The 16,211-nt window shown below is 41.1% G+C and overlaps 1 protein-coding gene across 1 annotated transcript in view; it reads left to right on the forward strand.

Annotated features, from left to right (window-relative positions):
- Positions 1–13,542: 13,542 nt before the first annotated feature.
- Positions 13,543–16,211, forward strand: part of LOC148019359 (sulfate adenylyltransferase subunit) — a 111,351-nt gene continuing 108,682 nt past the window's right edge. Inside the window, exon 1 of the mRNA XM_087701364.1 lies at positions 13,543–13,833. Within this exon, the coding sequence (XP_087557490.1) occupies positions 13,618–13,833 (216 nt within the window). The 5' untranslated portion in view covers positions 13,543–13,617. The remainder of the gene's footprint in view (positions 13,834–16,211) is intronic.

Raw genomic sequence — 16,211 nt, forward strand, 5'->3', positions numbered from 1 at the left:
CCGCCTAGCCGCTCGTGTATTACTACACTAACAGTACCCGCCACTGCACACTGCAAGTGGCAAACGCCCGTCACAGTCACTTATTCTTTATTCTTTTAGTGACAGTTTGAATAAAGGAAGGCCCAGCCACACATTGTGGTTGTTGGAGTTCCCACTAGTCTCTCACTCTCTTGGCTCTTGTTCTCCATCTGCCATAGCTCTCACCGCCAAGCTTCTTCCTCATGGGTTGCCGCTAATAAGTGGTGGTTTTCGAATCTCAGGGACGAGTTTGTTAGTGTATGCCAAAAGGCAATGAGATAGATTCAAAAGACCATCAAGCCGAGCTTCAAAAGAAAGAAAGAGCTAAACGGGCTAGATGGCATGCTGAAATTATTAGAAGATGTTCTCTACAAAGGAGTGGTCCAATATACCTACAAGGGTGGGGCCTTAGTAACCCTAGCTCGACGCATAATCAGTCAGAAGGAGAAAGTTCTAGTACTTCTCCCCTTCCAATCAGTCCATCCACTTCAAGTGGAATAAGGCACAACCCATTCAATTCCAGTAGGGGATGCCAAACTTGTCAGCCTTCTGGTTTCGTCTACCCATTTTTAATGGGTTAGCAGAGGAAGATGCAGAACTTCGTATCAATGAATTCCAAAGTTAATGTTTAACTGTTGAATTCAAGATGAAGGACACTTGATGATGTTTTTTAATATAACTTTGAAAGGACGAGATGCAATATGATATCACAACCTAGAAGCTAGAACCATAACTACGATTGACTTTTTCTTTGCAACCTTTCAAAGAGAGTTTGCCCCTGAAAGGAGAGGTCAGTATTGGCTACGTGTCCTCAATGTAACACGTCAAGAACCTCATGAGAATGTTCGTGGGTATGCCAAGAAACTAAAGGAAGTATTCTGTAAGTCGCAAACATATATTCCTATTCTAGTTGCTCTCAGTTGTAATACTTTTTTGAATGGGCTAGACTTTAACATTCAAGTGCAGTTGAGTAGTGTTTGTCTTGCTGACACTGATATGGCTATTACAAGAGCAAAGTAGGTAGAATCATGATTACAAGCGGCTTATACCTTAAGGGCAAACTAGAATCCGAGTTTAGGGTTTGGAAATACTTTAGTATTGATGAATGGCAATCAAGGGATACCCATGAGTCCTCCTAATGGGAGAGGAAGCATGATTCAAAATGTGCCTATGTTGCTAGCTCCTCCCAATGTGACCATGCCTATGGCCAGTCAAATGGCCACACCAAATCTTGAAAGCCAAATGATAAATCCTAGAGTTGTTCCAGGAAATCAACGGCCAATTCCTAATCAAGTGGTTAGGCCAATGGAACGACAAGTAGACAATAGTGGCTATGAGTCAAGTGCCTCGAATGTCCTTGGCGAAGTTAAGGATGAAGCTCTATATTGACATGATCACCGAACAATATAGGCAAATAGTCGTTGATGTCAATTTCCTTAAGAAGCATTAGAATTTGATAAGGATTCGATGCCCTAAAGAGGGTGCCCCCTCAAGATTCAGTTGTAAGTGGTGTGGCGACCAACATTTCCCTAGGAATTATCCAAATTTTAAATGCGACATATGTGGGAAGTCTGCCCACCTAGCTAGTACCTATTGGAGAAAGATTAGTTCTCTCTAGCAAGGAAGTAAGCAGCTAGGTCCATTTAATCATCAAGCATAAGGAAATAATCTCCAACAAGATGAGGGACTGAAACAAATACTACAAAGAGGGAAAGCTACTATCTGATTCTTATGAATTCATCTATTTTTTTTGAATGGGAAAGTTTAATATTGTACTATGTATAACATCTCTAAACATGAGTTGAACAATGCAAGCTTTTCCTTGACCAACTTAAAGGAGGTAGTCTTCTCAGCCAAAGTTCTTGAGAGCATCTTATCCTTAAGATGAGTAATTAGGAGACCACAACTAGACTTAAAGAGCCTATCCTTATGAAAATAGATCTCATTGCAATGTATCTAAATGGTCCTAAACATTAGCACTCAAGGTACACATCATTCATATAGCCTTTGTTGCCAAGGAGAGCTTGTTTTGTTAAAGCATGCTGCAAACCAATGTGATTCATAGTTTTTTTAAAACAACTCTATCTTTTTAAAATCTTTATGCAATCCCACATCAATTGTTTGATAGACTCTACATGCCTCTTACAAAAAATATAGAGGAAAATTGAGGGAAATGTACTCTCTACCTTAGTGGGCAGTTTGTTGGCAAAGACTCTCTAAAGCATCAAATTAAGCTTGAAGAATGGAGTTGCATCCCAAACCCTTTTAAGTCTCTTCTTCCAAGTCTTAAAGATGGCATCTTAGACCAAGCTCACCAGTGTGCCCCAAGTCCTTAGGCCGTTGAGACTTGGGGCTCTTCCCTTGCTCATGTAAGAAAGAGCAAACAAGATTTCATATTTTGAAAAAAGCATGTCTAGCAAAAGTGAAGTTTCCACATGAAGACACGTTTTGTAGGGCCTAGAACGTTTTTGACATGATCAAGCCATTAGGGATAGAGCATTGCAAATAAATTTTTTTGAAAGACATTTGTAATCTCATATTCATCACATACCATGGCTCTTGATGATTAGTAATAACCACAAAAGAGTCCTTTTTATGCTTAGCTTTCAACACAATTGAAACACTTTTCTATGGGAAGACTCACCATAGAAAATGTTCCAATCCCTCATTTGAACCTTAGCAATTGTAGTTGGATCAACCTCCCTATTCTTAATATAGTTTTTAGCATATTGTAGGAGGCATAATAAAATATCATGCTCAAGATGGATAGCAAAAGTATCAAGAATATGAGGTTAACGCTGCATAGTTGAATTGAGATGCTTTCTCCCATTGAAGCCTTACTTCACCCATAATTCTTTGTGAACCAAATGACCATCAGGATGCACCCTCTCTAGTTCTCCACATGGTTTAACATTGGAGAGAAAGTGTTTTTCTAGCCTTCATCTATGGTAATGAGACATTTCTTATCTTTTAACAATGGGACATATGGTCACAATCCATCACACATCTTGAAGGACCGAGAGGAAGACTTGAGAGGTTTTGGGGGGGCAAAGGCACCTGTGTCTAACCACTTGTGTATTCATTACATTGGCAGTATTCGCACACCTATATAGTATAGGTGGCAGGTGCCCATCAATGTCACTTCATTTTTTATTCAATGACATTTGAATATGGGAAGGCTAGTCACACATTGTGATTGTTGAAGTTCTCACATCCTATGTCTCTTGCTCTTGCTCTTGTGCTTCTTCCACCATAGCTCTTGTTTCCACTTAGGTATTCTCCCTTCAACTGGTATTAAAGCATGCTCATGGAGCTTTGATCCAACCTATTTTTGGCTCAATTTTGAATACCTACAGCTTGGGTTCTTCAATGGTACCATGTTTTTTTTTCTTCAAGGTATGCATTGATGCTTCCCTCTTTCAACACCCATCAAGATGTGTTGAGGCTTACTTCATGCATTAAATAGACCTTGTTGAGCACCAAAAAACCCTTCAAAGTGGGCAACAACACCAACCTAAGCCCTAGCTAGATCCATGTGAATTGCGCTTGCTATCAAGTAGCCTGTCTCTAACAGTCTAGGCACACCTTCTGCCTCCCATGTGGTCTCTGGTACACCTGAATGCTTTGGCAAAAACTTGGCATCACTTCTTAACATTGGATACCTATGTTTGGGCACCTATTCATCTCAATGTGTTTTATCTTCGCATGAAAAACCGGATTCTTGGCTAACTGAATAGCACTTAGAGAATCCAAATACAATGTAGTGATAGCATCTGCCATACCAAGGTCAACAACCAAATGGCCTAACTAGATGGTCTCCTTGCAAGCCTTAGTGGCTGTAACATACTCAACCTCTAAAATGGAGAGAGTCGTGCATTTCTGCACCTTGGACATCCATGAAACAACACCTCCAGCAAAAGTGAACACATAGCCAAAAGTGGACTTCCTACTGTCTGCATGTGCTGCATAGACAGAGTTAGTATACCCCATGACTCCTGTATCCTAGTTGCCATAATAAATGCACATATCAACAATGCCCTTCATGTACCTCATGATACCTTTCATAACATCCTAATGCCTCTGCCAGGTGTAGCCATATAATGTGCCACAACACCAAGTGCAAAAGCAACATCTGGATGGGTGGCTATCATAGCATATATAAGACTGCCCACTGCAGATGCATAGGGAATCTTGGCCATCTCGACCTTCTGCTCATCTGTTTGTGGACAATCGACCTGTGATACCTTCACATGACAAGGCAATGGACAGCCAATAGGCTTCACATCCTACATATGAAAGCAGGACTTTACGGATATACTCCTTCTGTGACATATAGAGTAGTCCCTGAGACTTGTCAAGGTAATGTGCATACCAAGTATATGAGAGGCATCCCGGATCTTTCATCTCAAAGCTCTTTTTGAGCTGAGCCTTAAGAGTATCTAGCTCATCATGAGCTTTCCCTACCAAAAGCATGTCATCCACATAGAGTACCAAAATCAATAATGAACCATCACAGGCTTTCTTTGTGTACAAGTGCAGATCCATAGCACTATGATTGTATCCCTGTGACTACATAAAAGCATCAAACTTGCGGTACCATTTTCCAATACCATAAAGACCCTTCTTCAATCTGCACACTGGGTGTTTCTTACCATGATATGCAAAACCCTTAGGCTGCTCCATGTATATCTCATCATGCAAGTCCCCATGTAAGAAAGACATCTTGACATCCAATTGATAAAGATCCAAGTCAAGCGGTGCAATGAAAGCCATGACTAAGTGCAGGGTAGTCATCTTGACCAGAGGAGAAAAGACTTCATCAAAGTCAACACCATGTTCCTGCTTAAAATGCTTAGCAACCAATCTGGCCTTGTATGCCAGCTTGAGGTGGCCAAGGGTACTTTTCAACTTATACACCCACTTGCAAGGCAAAGCCTTCTTGCCACTAGGTAAGGAAACCAGGTCCCACATATGATTCTTATGCAATGAGTCAATCTCAGACTGCATAGCCCTCTCCTAGGAGTGATAGTCACCCTTGCGCATAGCCTCATTATAGGTGAGAGGCTCTCCTACATCTGTAACCAAGACATAATCCATGGAGGGCACGGTCAGGAGGTCATCTATCTCTAGTAGAACACATCAAGGTAGGTTGTGTTGCATGTCCAACATCCTGTCTAACATCCTGGCCATGAGCATTAGCTGCTTGTACAGGCTCTCTAGCTAGCTGTGCAAGAGAAGGGGGCTCCTCCTAAAAGATAACCCTGTGTATCTCAACCACTTTCTTTGGCTACCTATACATCTTGTCTTCATGGAAGACTACATCATGGTTTTGCAGATGACTTTCCGTGCCTGCAGATCCCAAAGACAATAACCCATCTCACCTGCATCTCCATAGCCAAGGAAAATGCGTTTCACACTTTTCGGATCCAGCTTATTGCATTGGTCCTTGGCACATGGCAGAACGACTCATATCTAAAGACACACAAATGAGCATATGAGGGAGCCTTTCCTATCCATACCTCATTTGCAACCTGGAAGTCAATACCACTACAAGGTGACTTGTTAATGAGATGCACGACAAAGGAGATTGCCTCAGCCCAAAAATGTTATGGTAAGCATGCTTGGCTAAGCGGACCCTCTCCTGGATAGTCCTATTCATGCACTTGGTCCCATATCATTCTGGGGAGGGGTGTAAGGGGGTCAACTGACACTTAATACCCTGCTCATCACAAAATTGCTCAAAGGCATGTGAGATATACTCACCTCCATAGGTTGATGGTGCAGGTTATCATATATGTTTTGGTGATTTTGCATGGAAGATAACTCATGGCAGGCTTGTTCTTACAAGAGGTGCCAAGTCTAGCATCCTCTACCCCTTGGTTGATTGAGGGAATGAAAATGCTTAGTGCTTTGCAATATCTTTCGCTTTTTGACTACTCGCATTTTGAGTCGTGTGATCACTGTTTATATGGCAAGCAGAGACTAGGAATTCACATAAAAAGTCTGGTATTCCACGCATGGGTGAGCCTTTGGCTCTTGTGCATTTAGATGTACATGGACCCATACCCTGTCAGTCATCATTAGAGGGTGCGAAGTACTTTGTCATATTTATTGACGATTATTCACGTAAGGTTTGGGCTTATCCCATAAAGTAAAATTTTGATGACTTGGCCATCTTTCAGCATTGGCTTACTCTTGCAGAGAATCAATCTAGGCATAGGCTAAAATGCCTAAGGCTTTTACTCAGTGCAGGTACATGATATTCATTATGCATAACAAAAGTGTTACCAACGAAAAACTCTAGAGTGATATCACCAATGCCAACAATAGCAACAGACCGGATCATCACCTAAGCGCACAGAACCAGATACACTACGATAGATATGAAACCACTCATGGTAGGGGGTCACATGAAAAGACGCACTTGAATCCAAGAGCCAACACATCAACTAAGAGGCATCACATGAAGAGGCTGCTAATATGTAGTCACCATCGTATCATTAGGTTGCGTGACATTTATCTCCTCAATCTTTATGCTAGACTTTGAAAATATAATATTGCAATATACTTTCTCTTTTCCCTTTTCTTTGCACTTGTCATTGTGCATCTTATGGCACTACAACCATATGTGTCCTATTTTCCCACAATAATGGCATGCAAGATCAGACTTACGTCCACAAGACTTGTTGCATCCACATGACTTAGACCGGCAGGACTTCTAAGAGTCCTTCCCCCATGATCATTATCTTTCTTGCCACTTCTGCCACCTCTAATGGATAAAGCATGTGAATTGTGGATAGCATCAATACTTTTCTTGTTAATTTCTTTAGTCAAAAGAGCACTCTCTAAATCTTTCAATTTCAACCCATCAAGTTTGTCGATACAGATCGCAATGCAAAATACATCCCAAGACTCATGTAAAGTGCAGAAACAAAGGATGCAGAGAATCCTGAAACTCAATACCCTGCTGAAGCAGATTCTTCGTGATAGAATGAAACTAGCTAAAGTGAGCAGATAATGGGGTCCCCTCCTTATGTGGAGATCCATCAACTGTTTAAGCCAATACATTTGCGAAGCAGGGCTTTGCTTTGCATAAAGTTCTCGAATATTTTTTCACAAATTCCATGCACTTTGATCTTCATCTTCAACAACATTATTGTGAATTTCTTTAGAGAATGATAAAATGATAGTGGACTTGCATAGTGCATCTAAATCAACCCAATCATCATCATCCATGTTCTCGGGTTTAATACCCCTGTTTCTTAGTGGCTTAATCAGCAATTTTTGTACCAAAACCTACCATATTTGAGACTTCCAGTAGCCATAGTTGGTGCCATCCAACTTGGCAATCTTAAACAAAGCCATATCTTTGACATGACCAGCCATAATGAGTCAAACCAGAGGCAAACTATGCAGAAAACAAACTGTTGTAATTAGCAGTAAAACAGGCCAAAACCACTACCAACACAAGCTGAAAATAAGAGAAACTTCTAAAATGACTAGCTGTCCACCAAATATGACCGAAAGGGTGTCAAACAATAATGGTTACCCTCAGCAAATTCTCACAGTCTGTAATTTATAGCTTGCCACAGCAATAGGTAAAAGAAGCCAAAAGTGGAGCTATCACTTATACATGACCAACTACAACTACCAGGAAGAAATACATCTAACAATGAGTGAAAAAGAGAAATGGGCACCAAGAACTATCAACTAAGCAGGGTGTTAGACAAGATACATCTCATAGACATAAAAGTCATGCATGTAACGTCTCGGAGGGGGGGCGGGGTAACAAAAGAAACCAAGCACAAGCACAACTGATAGTGCAGTGGAAGTAAAGCTCAATACAAAGCCATTCAAGATGCATACATAACTGAAAACACCATGACAAAGATAGGTGCCTACCCAAGAGTAGGATCAGATCAGCCCACTTAGCATAAACTGCATACATGAAGCACAAAGAGAGCAGATACATGTCAATGTCCCATGATCTCAAGCTCAACTACAAAGTCAAAGCTCTATGTTCATCCAAATAGGGAAAAATACCCACTCGAAGGAAAGTCAGATGTAGACGGAGCAAGCACTGCTCAAATACATCAAGTACATATCATGAGACATCCAACATCCAAGTAGGATACATTCGAAGCATAAATCTCAAAGTAGCTCAAGCAGCCCGTAAAGCATAAAGCATTGAAGCTTCCAAAGTTGAGTAGCTAGCAACCAAATAGAGTGTCCAAGATCTCCAAAATGCTCAAATGCAATCACAGATGAAGCCCCAAATGTTGGTCAGACATAGACACTCCAAGTAGCATCCATTTCTGACATAAGCATCAAAGCATGAAGCCTAGATCTCAAGCATAGACAATAGGCATAAACTGTCACAAAGAATGCCAATTGTAGTCCAATGCTAGTTATTGTAGACCAAAATAGAGCTTAATCACTGCACAAAAGCATTCTGGAACCAAAACAAAGCATTTTCCAACCTCCATATACATCCGTATGGTCAAATGAATCACCTGTAATAAGCAATAGGTAGAGCTTACATTGGCCAAATAGGCTTCGGCCCTGGTGATTACAATAGTAAATTCACTATCAAAATTGAGTAAATTAGTCCTCAAATCAAGCTAAAAGCCACCTCAAATCATGGGCATATGATATACTAGTATAGTGGCATCAATGGTACACATCAGTAGTGCATATAGAACACCTGAATCATAGCCAGGAGAAATAGGCATATAAAATCCTTGCTAAAAAAGGTTTAGCCCTATTGTATACAGCATTGAATACACTGTCAAACCAATCTATTTCAGTTCCAAAATCAGCTCCAAATCCAACCCATAACACGGGCATACCATTCCTGTACATGTAGACATCAACCCAGCATAACCAGGCATCATAAGACCAACAAAGCTAACCATAGAAGCATCAAATAGGGTGTTGCCATGTTTTTCCAGCCAACAAAGCTCAGCCAAAACAAAGTAAATGAAGTGGTTAAATTAGTCCAAAATTAACTCCAAGCAATGACAGAGCATCCCTGAATATATAAGCATCAACCATGCATAACTAGGCATCATCCACCAACCAATGGCAATGAGTGTAGACATCAAAGATAAGTGTTGCCTTGTTTTATGATAGTCTATGGACTATTATAATAGTCCAAAATTGAAGCTTAACACTCAAATTAATGCCAAGAGTGGAAGGATCAATGTTAAGCATCAAAATCAAGTATATAAGTGCTTGCATAGCTTCCCAGTGAAGAATATATGCTATATGAGATGAAAAACATGAGATGATGCTAGAAAAGGGCCTATTCCATGCAATGTGATGCTACAATAGTAGGGTGAGGGCTATGGGGGGCTACTCCAAGACTTGCTTGAGAAGGCTTAAAGAGTGCCCAAGAAGAATGCAACTGGTAGTAAGCTCAAATGAAGTGGCTATGGCTGCCAACAAAGAGATGACTGTTGTAGGTATTCAAATGGAAGCTAAGAGTGTGACAGACCAAGAGCTCGTGAAGAAGAAGGCTTTGATACCAGTTAAAGGGAGGTGAGCCCTGAAGTGGAAGCATGAGTAGTGGGGGCAAGAGCTATGGTGGAAGGAGAGAGAGAGAGAGAGAGAGAGAGAGAGAGAGAGAGAGAGAGAGAGAGAGAGAGAGAGAGAGAGAGAGAGAGAGAGAGAGAGAGAGAGAGAGTCCAAATGTGGGAACTCCAATAGCACAATATGTGACTAGCCTTCCCTTTATTCAAATGTCACTGAAAGAATAAAGAATGAAGTGACAATGATGGGTGCACATTGCCTGGAGTGTGCAAGCGCGAGTACTGTCAGTGTAATAATACACGGGCGGCTAGGTAGAGGCACCTTTACCCCCAACATTATCTCCGCAAGGGATTGAATTTAAGGACAATCTCCCTCCCTTGTTCCTTGCTAGTTACATTGCCTAAGTCATGGGACACGTTCCATACTACTATGTGTGCAAATATGCATGCTAATGGGCTAAAATTGCAAGATGTAGAGGGTACACTTTGAATGGAGAGGTCAATAGAAAGAATATAGATGCTCCTTGTACCTTTCATTCTTTGACAATCCAAGGCAATAATGGTAGAAGGGGTAATGACCTCCGTGGGAGAGACTCTCAGAAGTCTTGTTCTCAATCACGTGGACAATCTCTAGTAAGTCCCATGGTAGTAAGTCCACATTGACTTGTCATTATTGTGGTACTCTATGTCGATGATATGTTGATTGCTGGGAGCACTCATGATGAGTTGGATGCCTTGAAACGTCAACTCAATAAGATTTTTGAGATAAAGGACATGGGATTCACCTTGCATATTCTTGGGATGCGCATCATGCATGATCGCTCTAAGGGGCTCCTTTACTTGTCACAGAAGAAATACATCCATAAGGTCCTTCAACGGTTTCATATGCACGATGTTAAGCCTATTGGATGTCCTTTACTTTCTCATGTAAAGGTTAGTCAAGTCGATTGTTCACAGTCTGATGAGCAAAAAACGGAGATGGCCAAGATTCCTTATGCATCCATAGTGGAAAGTTTTATGTATGCCATGATAGCCAGTCATTCTAACATAGCATTTCCAATGGGAGTTGTGGCACGCTATATGGCTACACCTGGCAGGTGGCATTGGATGTTGTGAAGGTTATCACGAGGTACGTTAAGGGCATTGCAGATATGTGCATATGTTATGGTGGCTAGGATACAGAAGTCATGGGGTACACTAAGTTTAATTATGTAGGACATGCACATAATAGGAAGTCCAACCTCTAGTGCTTTGCTGGAGGTGTTGTTCCTTAGATGTCTAGAGTGTAGAAATGCATGGCCCTATCCACTATAGAGGCAAAGTATATTGCAGCCACTGAGGCTTGCAAGGAGGCTCTCTAATTAGGTTGTTTGGTCACAGACCTTGGTATTGCTGATGTGGTTTCTACACCGCATTTGGATTCTATGAGTACTATTCAGTTGGCCAAGAATCTGGTCTTCCATGTGAGACAAAGCACATTGAGATGCGTTACCACTTTATCATCCAAGAGATCATTGAGGACAAGTCCATTGAGCTTGTCAAGATCTCAACTGACTAAAGCCCTACATTTTTGCTAACTAAAAGTCACTCAGTAGAGCATTTTGCCTTCCTAAAAGCTGATGGGTGTTGGATGAGACAACATCTTTCCTCATCTTGTAACCACCCTTGTATTCATTACACCAACAATACCCATATAGCTATACATTATAGGTGGTGGGTGCCCATCACAATCACTTCATTCTTTATTATTTCAGTGACATTTGAATTAGGGAAGGCCAGTCACACATTGTGATTGTTGGAGTTCCAATATCCTGTGTCTCTTGCTCTTACTCTCTTGCTTCTTTCACCATAGCTCTTGCTTCCACCTACATGCTTCCAATTAGGGCTTCTCCCTTCAAGAGGACAACCGGTCCCTCGCTGCCACATGCATAAAAATGATCAAGGTGGGCATCCCTCCATGTGTTGTCCTTATGACTATTATGCCATGTAGTGGACTCAGTATCCTTGTCAATCATGCAAACACTCCCATGAGAGCAGTCGTTAAGACCTTCAATCATGCTCCAATAAACACAAAGTGGGCATGATATCCTTGTCAATCATGCACCTACTCCCATGCGAACAATCTTCAGGACCTTTAGTCATGTTCCAATCACCATAAAGTAGGGTATTTGCTTTGTTAATTCGACATGCTATCCATCCCTAATAATAACATCCTCATTATCCACAACAATCCTATTGCTAGCATATTATTGATATCATTGACATAGAGGATAGAATGGTTGAGCTTGCTTCAAACATCCATTAAAGCACCTTCCCTTCCTATGCATGCCAAGTTGCTAACATAGAGTATTCTACCCAATTGTGGAAACCTACAACTGCACATCTTTTCAACTTAGTTTCTTATAGACAAATAACATTAGATTTGCATTTTTGGAAACCTACCACCACATATCCTTTCAACCTAGTTTCTTGTAGATAGATAACATTAGGTTTACACTTTTAACTAATCTAATACAAGGTTTCCTTCGATTCTCAGAGCACAAGCCATGATGTTCCAACTAATCATGGTGAGTTTTTTGAAGGATGTGTCCATGCAAAAAATCAATTTTAAGTGTTAGGATCAACCTCCCCAATAGCACAAAGATATTCATAAATTCTTGAATCCTACGAGCCAATTTCTTGAGGAAGGTCTTTGAGTTCTAGGGTTGGAATTATATTTTGGATTTTTGCTCCCTTGGAGGATCCATACCCTAGCCTCCAAGGTTTGTGTTGTCTTTGTCTTCTAGCTAGTTCTTCTCCTTACCCTTTGTCTCTTAAGCATTATTTCCACCTTTGGGTGCCACTGCTTCTTCTTTCTCTTTAGCCATCTGCTTGTGGGGCCTGGCCTGTAATGTGATACCTCCTTGGAACTAGATGCTTGAACATCCTTAAATTCGTCGAGTTCAATCTTTTCCTTAAATTCAAATGCCTAGCTCTTACCCTTGCTAGGGCACCCTTTAGCAAAGTGCCCCAATTGATGGTGGCACATATAACACACACTGAAGAATGGGGAGAATCTAATTTCATAGAGTGATTGAATTCATTGTTTGAGGGCATGCGCCCCATGAACAAACATAGATTACTAGTAGAAGAGAAGTCATAGTAATGAGTGCATATAGACTCCATAGCCATAGCCAAAGATAAACAAACCCTTGTACACCCTCTTATTCAAGCTCTCCAAAGCCTTTTTCCTAGTTTCTTTGATCTTTTGCATGTTGGTGAGTAATGCCTTCACCACTTTTGTTGGGTCGAAGCTCTTGCCTCTAGTGTTGGAGGCATAGCTTTCTACATCCATCTTATTGTATTCATCCAACTTCTTCAACTTTTGCACAGACCCCACATCCATCTTCAGCTCTCTCCTGCTTGCTTACCCTACGTGCAGGGCAAGGAACCACCTTGATATGTGGGCTTGGTTTTCTTCCAACACTATAGCTTCCTCTCTATCTTCTTTTGTGTAAGCTTATTGGTCTTTCTTTCATTTTTGTTGTTCACTTTAGAGGACAATCAAAATGTTCACTTTATCTCTCCTCTTACTTGTGCCGTTACCATGGTTATATGTTATCTAATTTTTATGAATTCATGCACTACCTCTTTGCTTTTCTTTTATATTTGTTAGCATTGCCCTTTAGAAGATATACTCTTACAATGGCACACTAATAAGGCAATTCTTATTTGAAAAATTACACCTACTTAATTCGAGTTAAATGACCTACTTTTAATTTGTAGGAAAATACTAATAACAAAAGGCCCAAGGGCAATGCTCTTGCACACCCTGGGGCATGCTTGTTTACACATAGGCAAAAGGAAACCTTTTTTTAACTCTCATGCCTAAAGGAATTGCAGAAACAATATATGTTTTTTTGTATTAAATATAATTTGATTATATTGGGAAAATTTCGATATATCAGCCAAAATATTTAATAAAGTGAGAATGTTCACATTATCTATCCTTGTAATTTTGCTATTACTATGCAAAATTCAAATTGAAGCTCGAACTTTCATCGTTGGAAGTCGGTCTTCATCTGTGGGCATGGAGGCGATGGCGTCTCGACCTCTCACTGCCTCAACATCAGATGGCATCCTTCCGTTCTCGTCACGCGGCCAGAAGAAGGCGCAGCTGCAGCTCATCTCTCAGTACGTTCCCTCCGACAAGGCGTTTCCCCTATACAGAAAGGGCTTCATTTGCGGAGAGAGTGCAGGGGCTGGTGCCGTCCAAGTCACCAAGACACTGGAACCAATCTCCAGAGTCAGTCTCTTTCATTCTTTGAGCTTATAAGAGACCCGTGAAGAAAGATGACTTCTTATCCCCCTTTTTGGAATGCTTGCCTTTCTAGTCAATGTCTCATTTGTTATTAATTGAAATGCACATTGCTTTAATTTTAGCAAAAATCCAGCGGTTACTTTCACCTTGTGTCTACATAAGCTGCAATTGGTTACTGTTTCATTCGTCATTGATTGCAATGCACAGATCTTTTAGGTACATATGGATACACACGTGATTATCATATATCTAAGATATAATGTCGTTAAGTAGTTAGTGTGTCATTGATCATTTATTGGGATGCACATGGTCTATTGTTTTGGCAACTTTGAGGACTTCTAACTGGAGAAACACGTGCATGGACTGAGATGCACCCACATACAACAAGCTTCCACCTTTCGGGAAGCTTCAATAGTGGGGGACGGGATCGTGCCCTGATACCATGATGGAAACAGAAATGCAAAAGAGTGGACAGCAAGAAGAAGAATAAAGGGAGGTAGAAGGATTCTAGGCTGAAGTGTGTAATAATGAGAATTGAAGGCAAAAATGAGAACTGAAAGTAACAAAATACAAGCACGGCGGCTGCCATAAGCAGGCACGAGATTGGAAACTGGTCAACCTCATGGGAAAGTGGCTGGCCAGGGCCAATGGACCATTGGTGGAAACATGCTCAACTACCAAGGCCTAGGCTAGACTGTGGTATGGAGCTAGACATACTTAAAATCAACCATAGATCCCCACTAATTCATTTCATTTTGAGCATTCATTTGCTAGTTGTGTTCCTCATACTTTTTGTGCCCACTTTTAGCCCTCTTGTTCATACTTATGATGGCAGATCTTTACATGCATAGGCTCTACGTTCATACATGGAGGACTTGATGGTGGCCACGAAGACAGAGTTGGTCATGTAGTGTGCGCCAATGGCTGCTTGTTAGGGGGAGATGGTTGTTGGCTAATTCTTGTGGAGCATGGGTGGCAAGAGGAACCTTTCTCGAAGGTTCTTGACACTTGATAGTTGATATATGGTGGGTTGCTATTAGAGTAGTTAGAAGAGCTTTGACAAGAGAACAATTGTCAACATGATGTGGATTTCAAGAGCTATTTATTGTCTAGCGTAGAATGAATGGACAAGGTTATTTTATATAGTATATGAAATTTGTGCAGCTTTGCTTGGACCTCCAATTGAGGGCATTTGCATAAAGGTTGGGGATGCCATTAGTCCCTTTTGAAAAGAATGACATATCCATGCATCTTTTGAGTTTGTATATGCAGCTCCATAGTTGGGTAGAGTTTTTTCTAGTCTTTTCCCTCTTGTTGCGTGGCATCATTTAGATCGCACCATTTTGTGTCCGATCTAGGTCTCCTATTTTCTTAATCAATAGGTCGGCTAATTCCCACATTTGTTGCCTCTTTATAGGCATCCATACTTGTACATACTTCAATACACACTTTAGTATGTTATGCATTTGAGCCTTAGCCTAGGAGCCTCACTTGTTTTGCCTTTATTCTCTTGTGTTTATTCACTCTTCATTGTCCAATAACTTTTTCATCTTTGTTTCCATCATGGTGTTGAGCTAAGAAATGCATTACATGCTGATTAGCCTCTTAAATAGCCCCAAAAACATGCTTATTTAATGAAAAACCCAAAAATGGTGTGCGGTTTGAGAGAATTTCTGTGAAGCCCTAATTTGGGAGGGTCCATCCACATCTATAAATAGATAGGTTGCCCCCATTTGGTCTTCATCTTTTTGTGTAGGTTTCTTACTCTACCGTGTAGATTTCAGCCATCAGGAGCTTACCATTCGCTATCCAGCCATCACTGACTGCAACCCAGCCATTAGCTACCTACCATTTGCTATCTAGCCATCACTGATTGCAACCCATCACTATTTAGCCCTAGGTGGCTTGCTTTCAGCTATTGCTGTGTTGTTTGGAGGTCTCCATCTACTATGTCATCATAGCACCTAATCAGCGTGTGTTTTCAGCATTTGGCGCTAGGCGATAGATTGCTACCATCTCTCCTACCGAGCGATTGTTGTAGCACTTGAATTTTTGTTGTCCAGTAGGATGTCTACATCAGCAAACACCTCTCCTGTTTTTGTCACTTGATAGTTCTCTGGCTTGGTGATTAGTTTTCAGCCTTCTTTGGTGGTACACTACTGTGTTTACAAGATTTTAGCCTTTGTAGAGGCGAGCACAAGCTCAACCGCTAAGACCCACGGACTGCTTTTTGTTCAAGTGTTTCAAGTGAGCACTAATGGCTACCTCTCACATAGCCGACACACTATCCCTCTCTACGAGTGTAGTGAGTTACCTTGATGCCCGATTGAGTTGCTTCCTCTCTCAAGTACTCCGATAGCTCC

The sequence above is a fragment of the Lygodium microphyllum genome, chromosome 20 (genome assembly GCF_053477565.2).
Source record: "Lygodium microphyllum isolate KBCC chromosome 20, Lygodium_microphyllum_v1.1.10, whole genome shotgun sequence".
Taxonomy (NCBI): domain Eukaryota; kingdom Viridiplantae; phylum Streptophyta; class Polypodiopsida; order Schizaeales; family Lygodiaceae; genus Lygodium; species Lygodium microphyllum.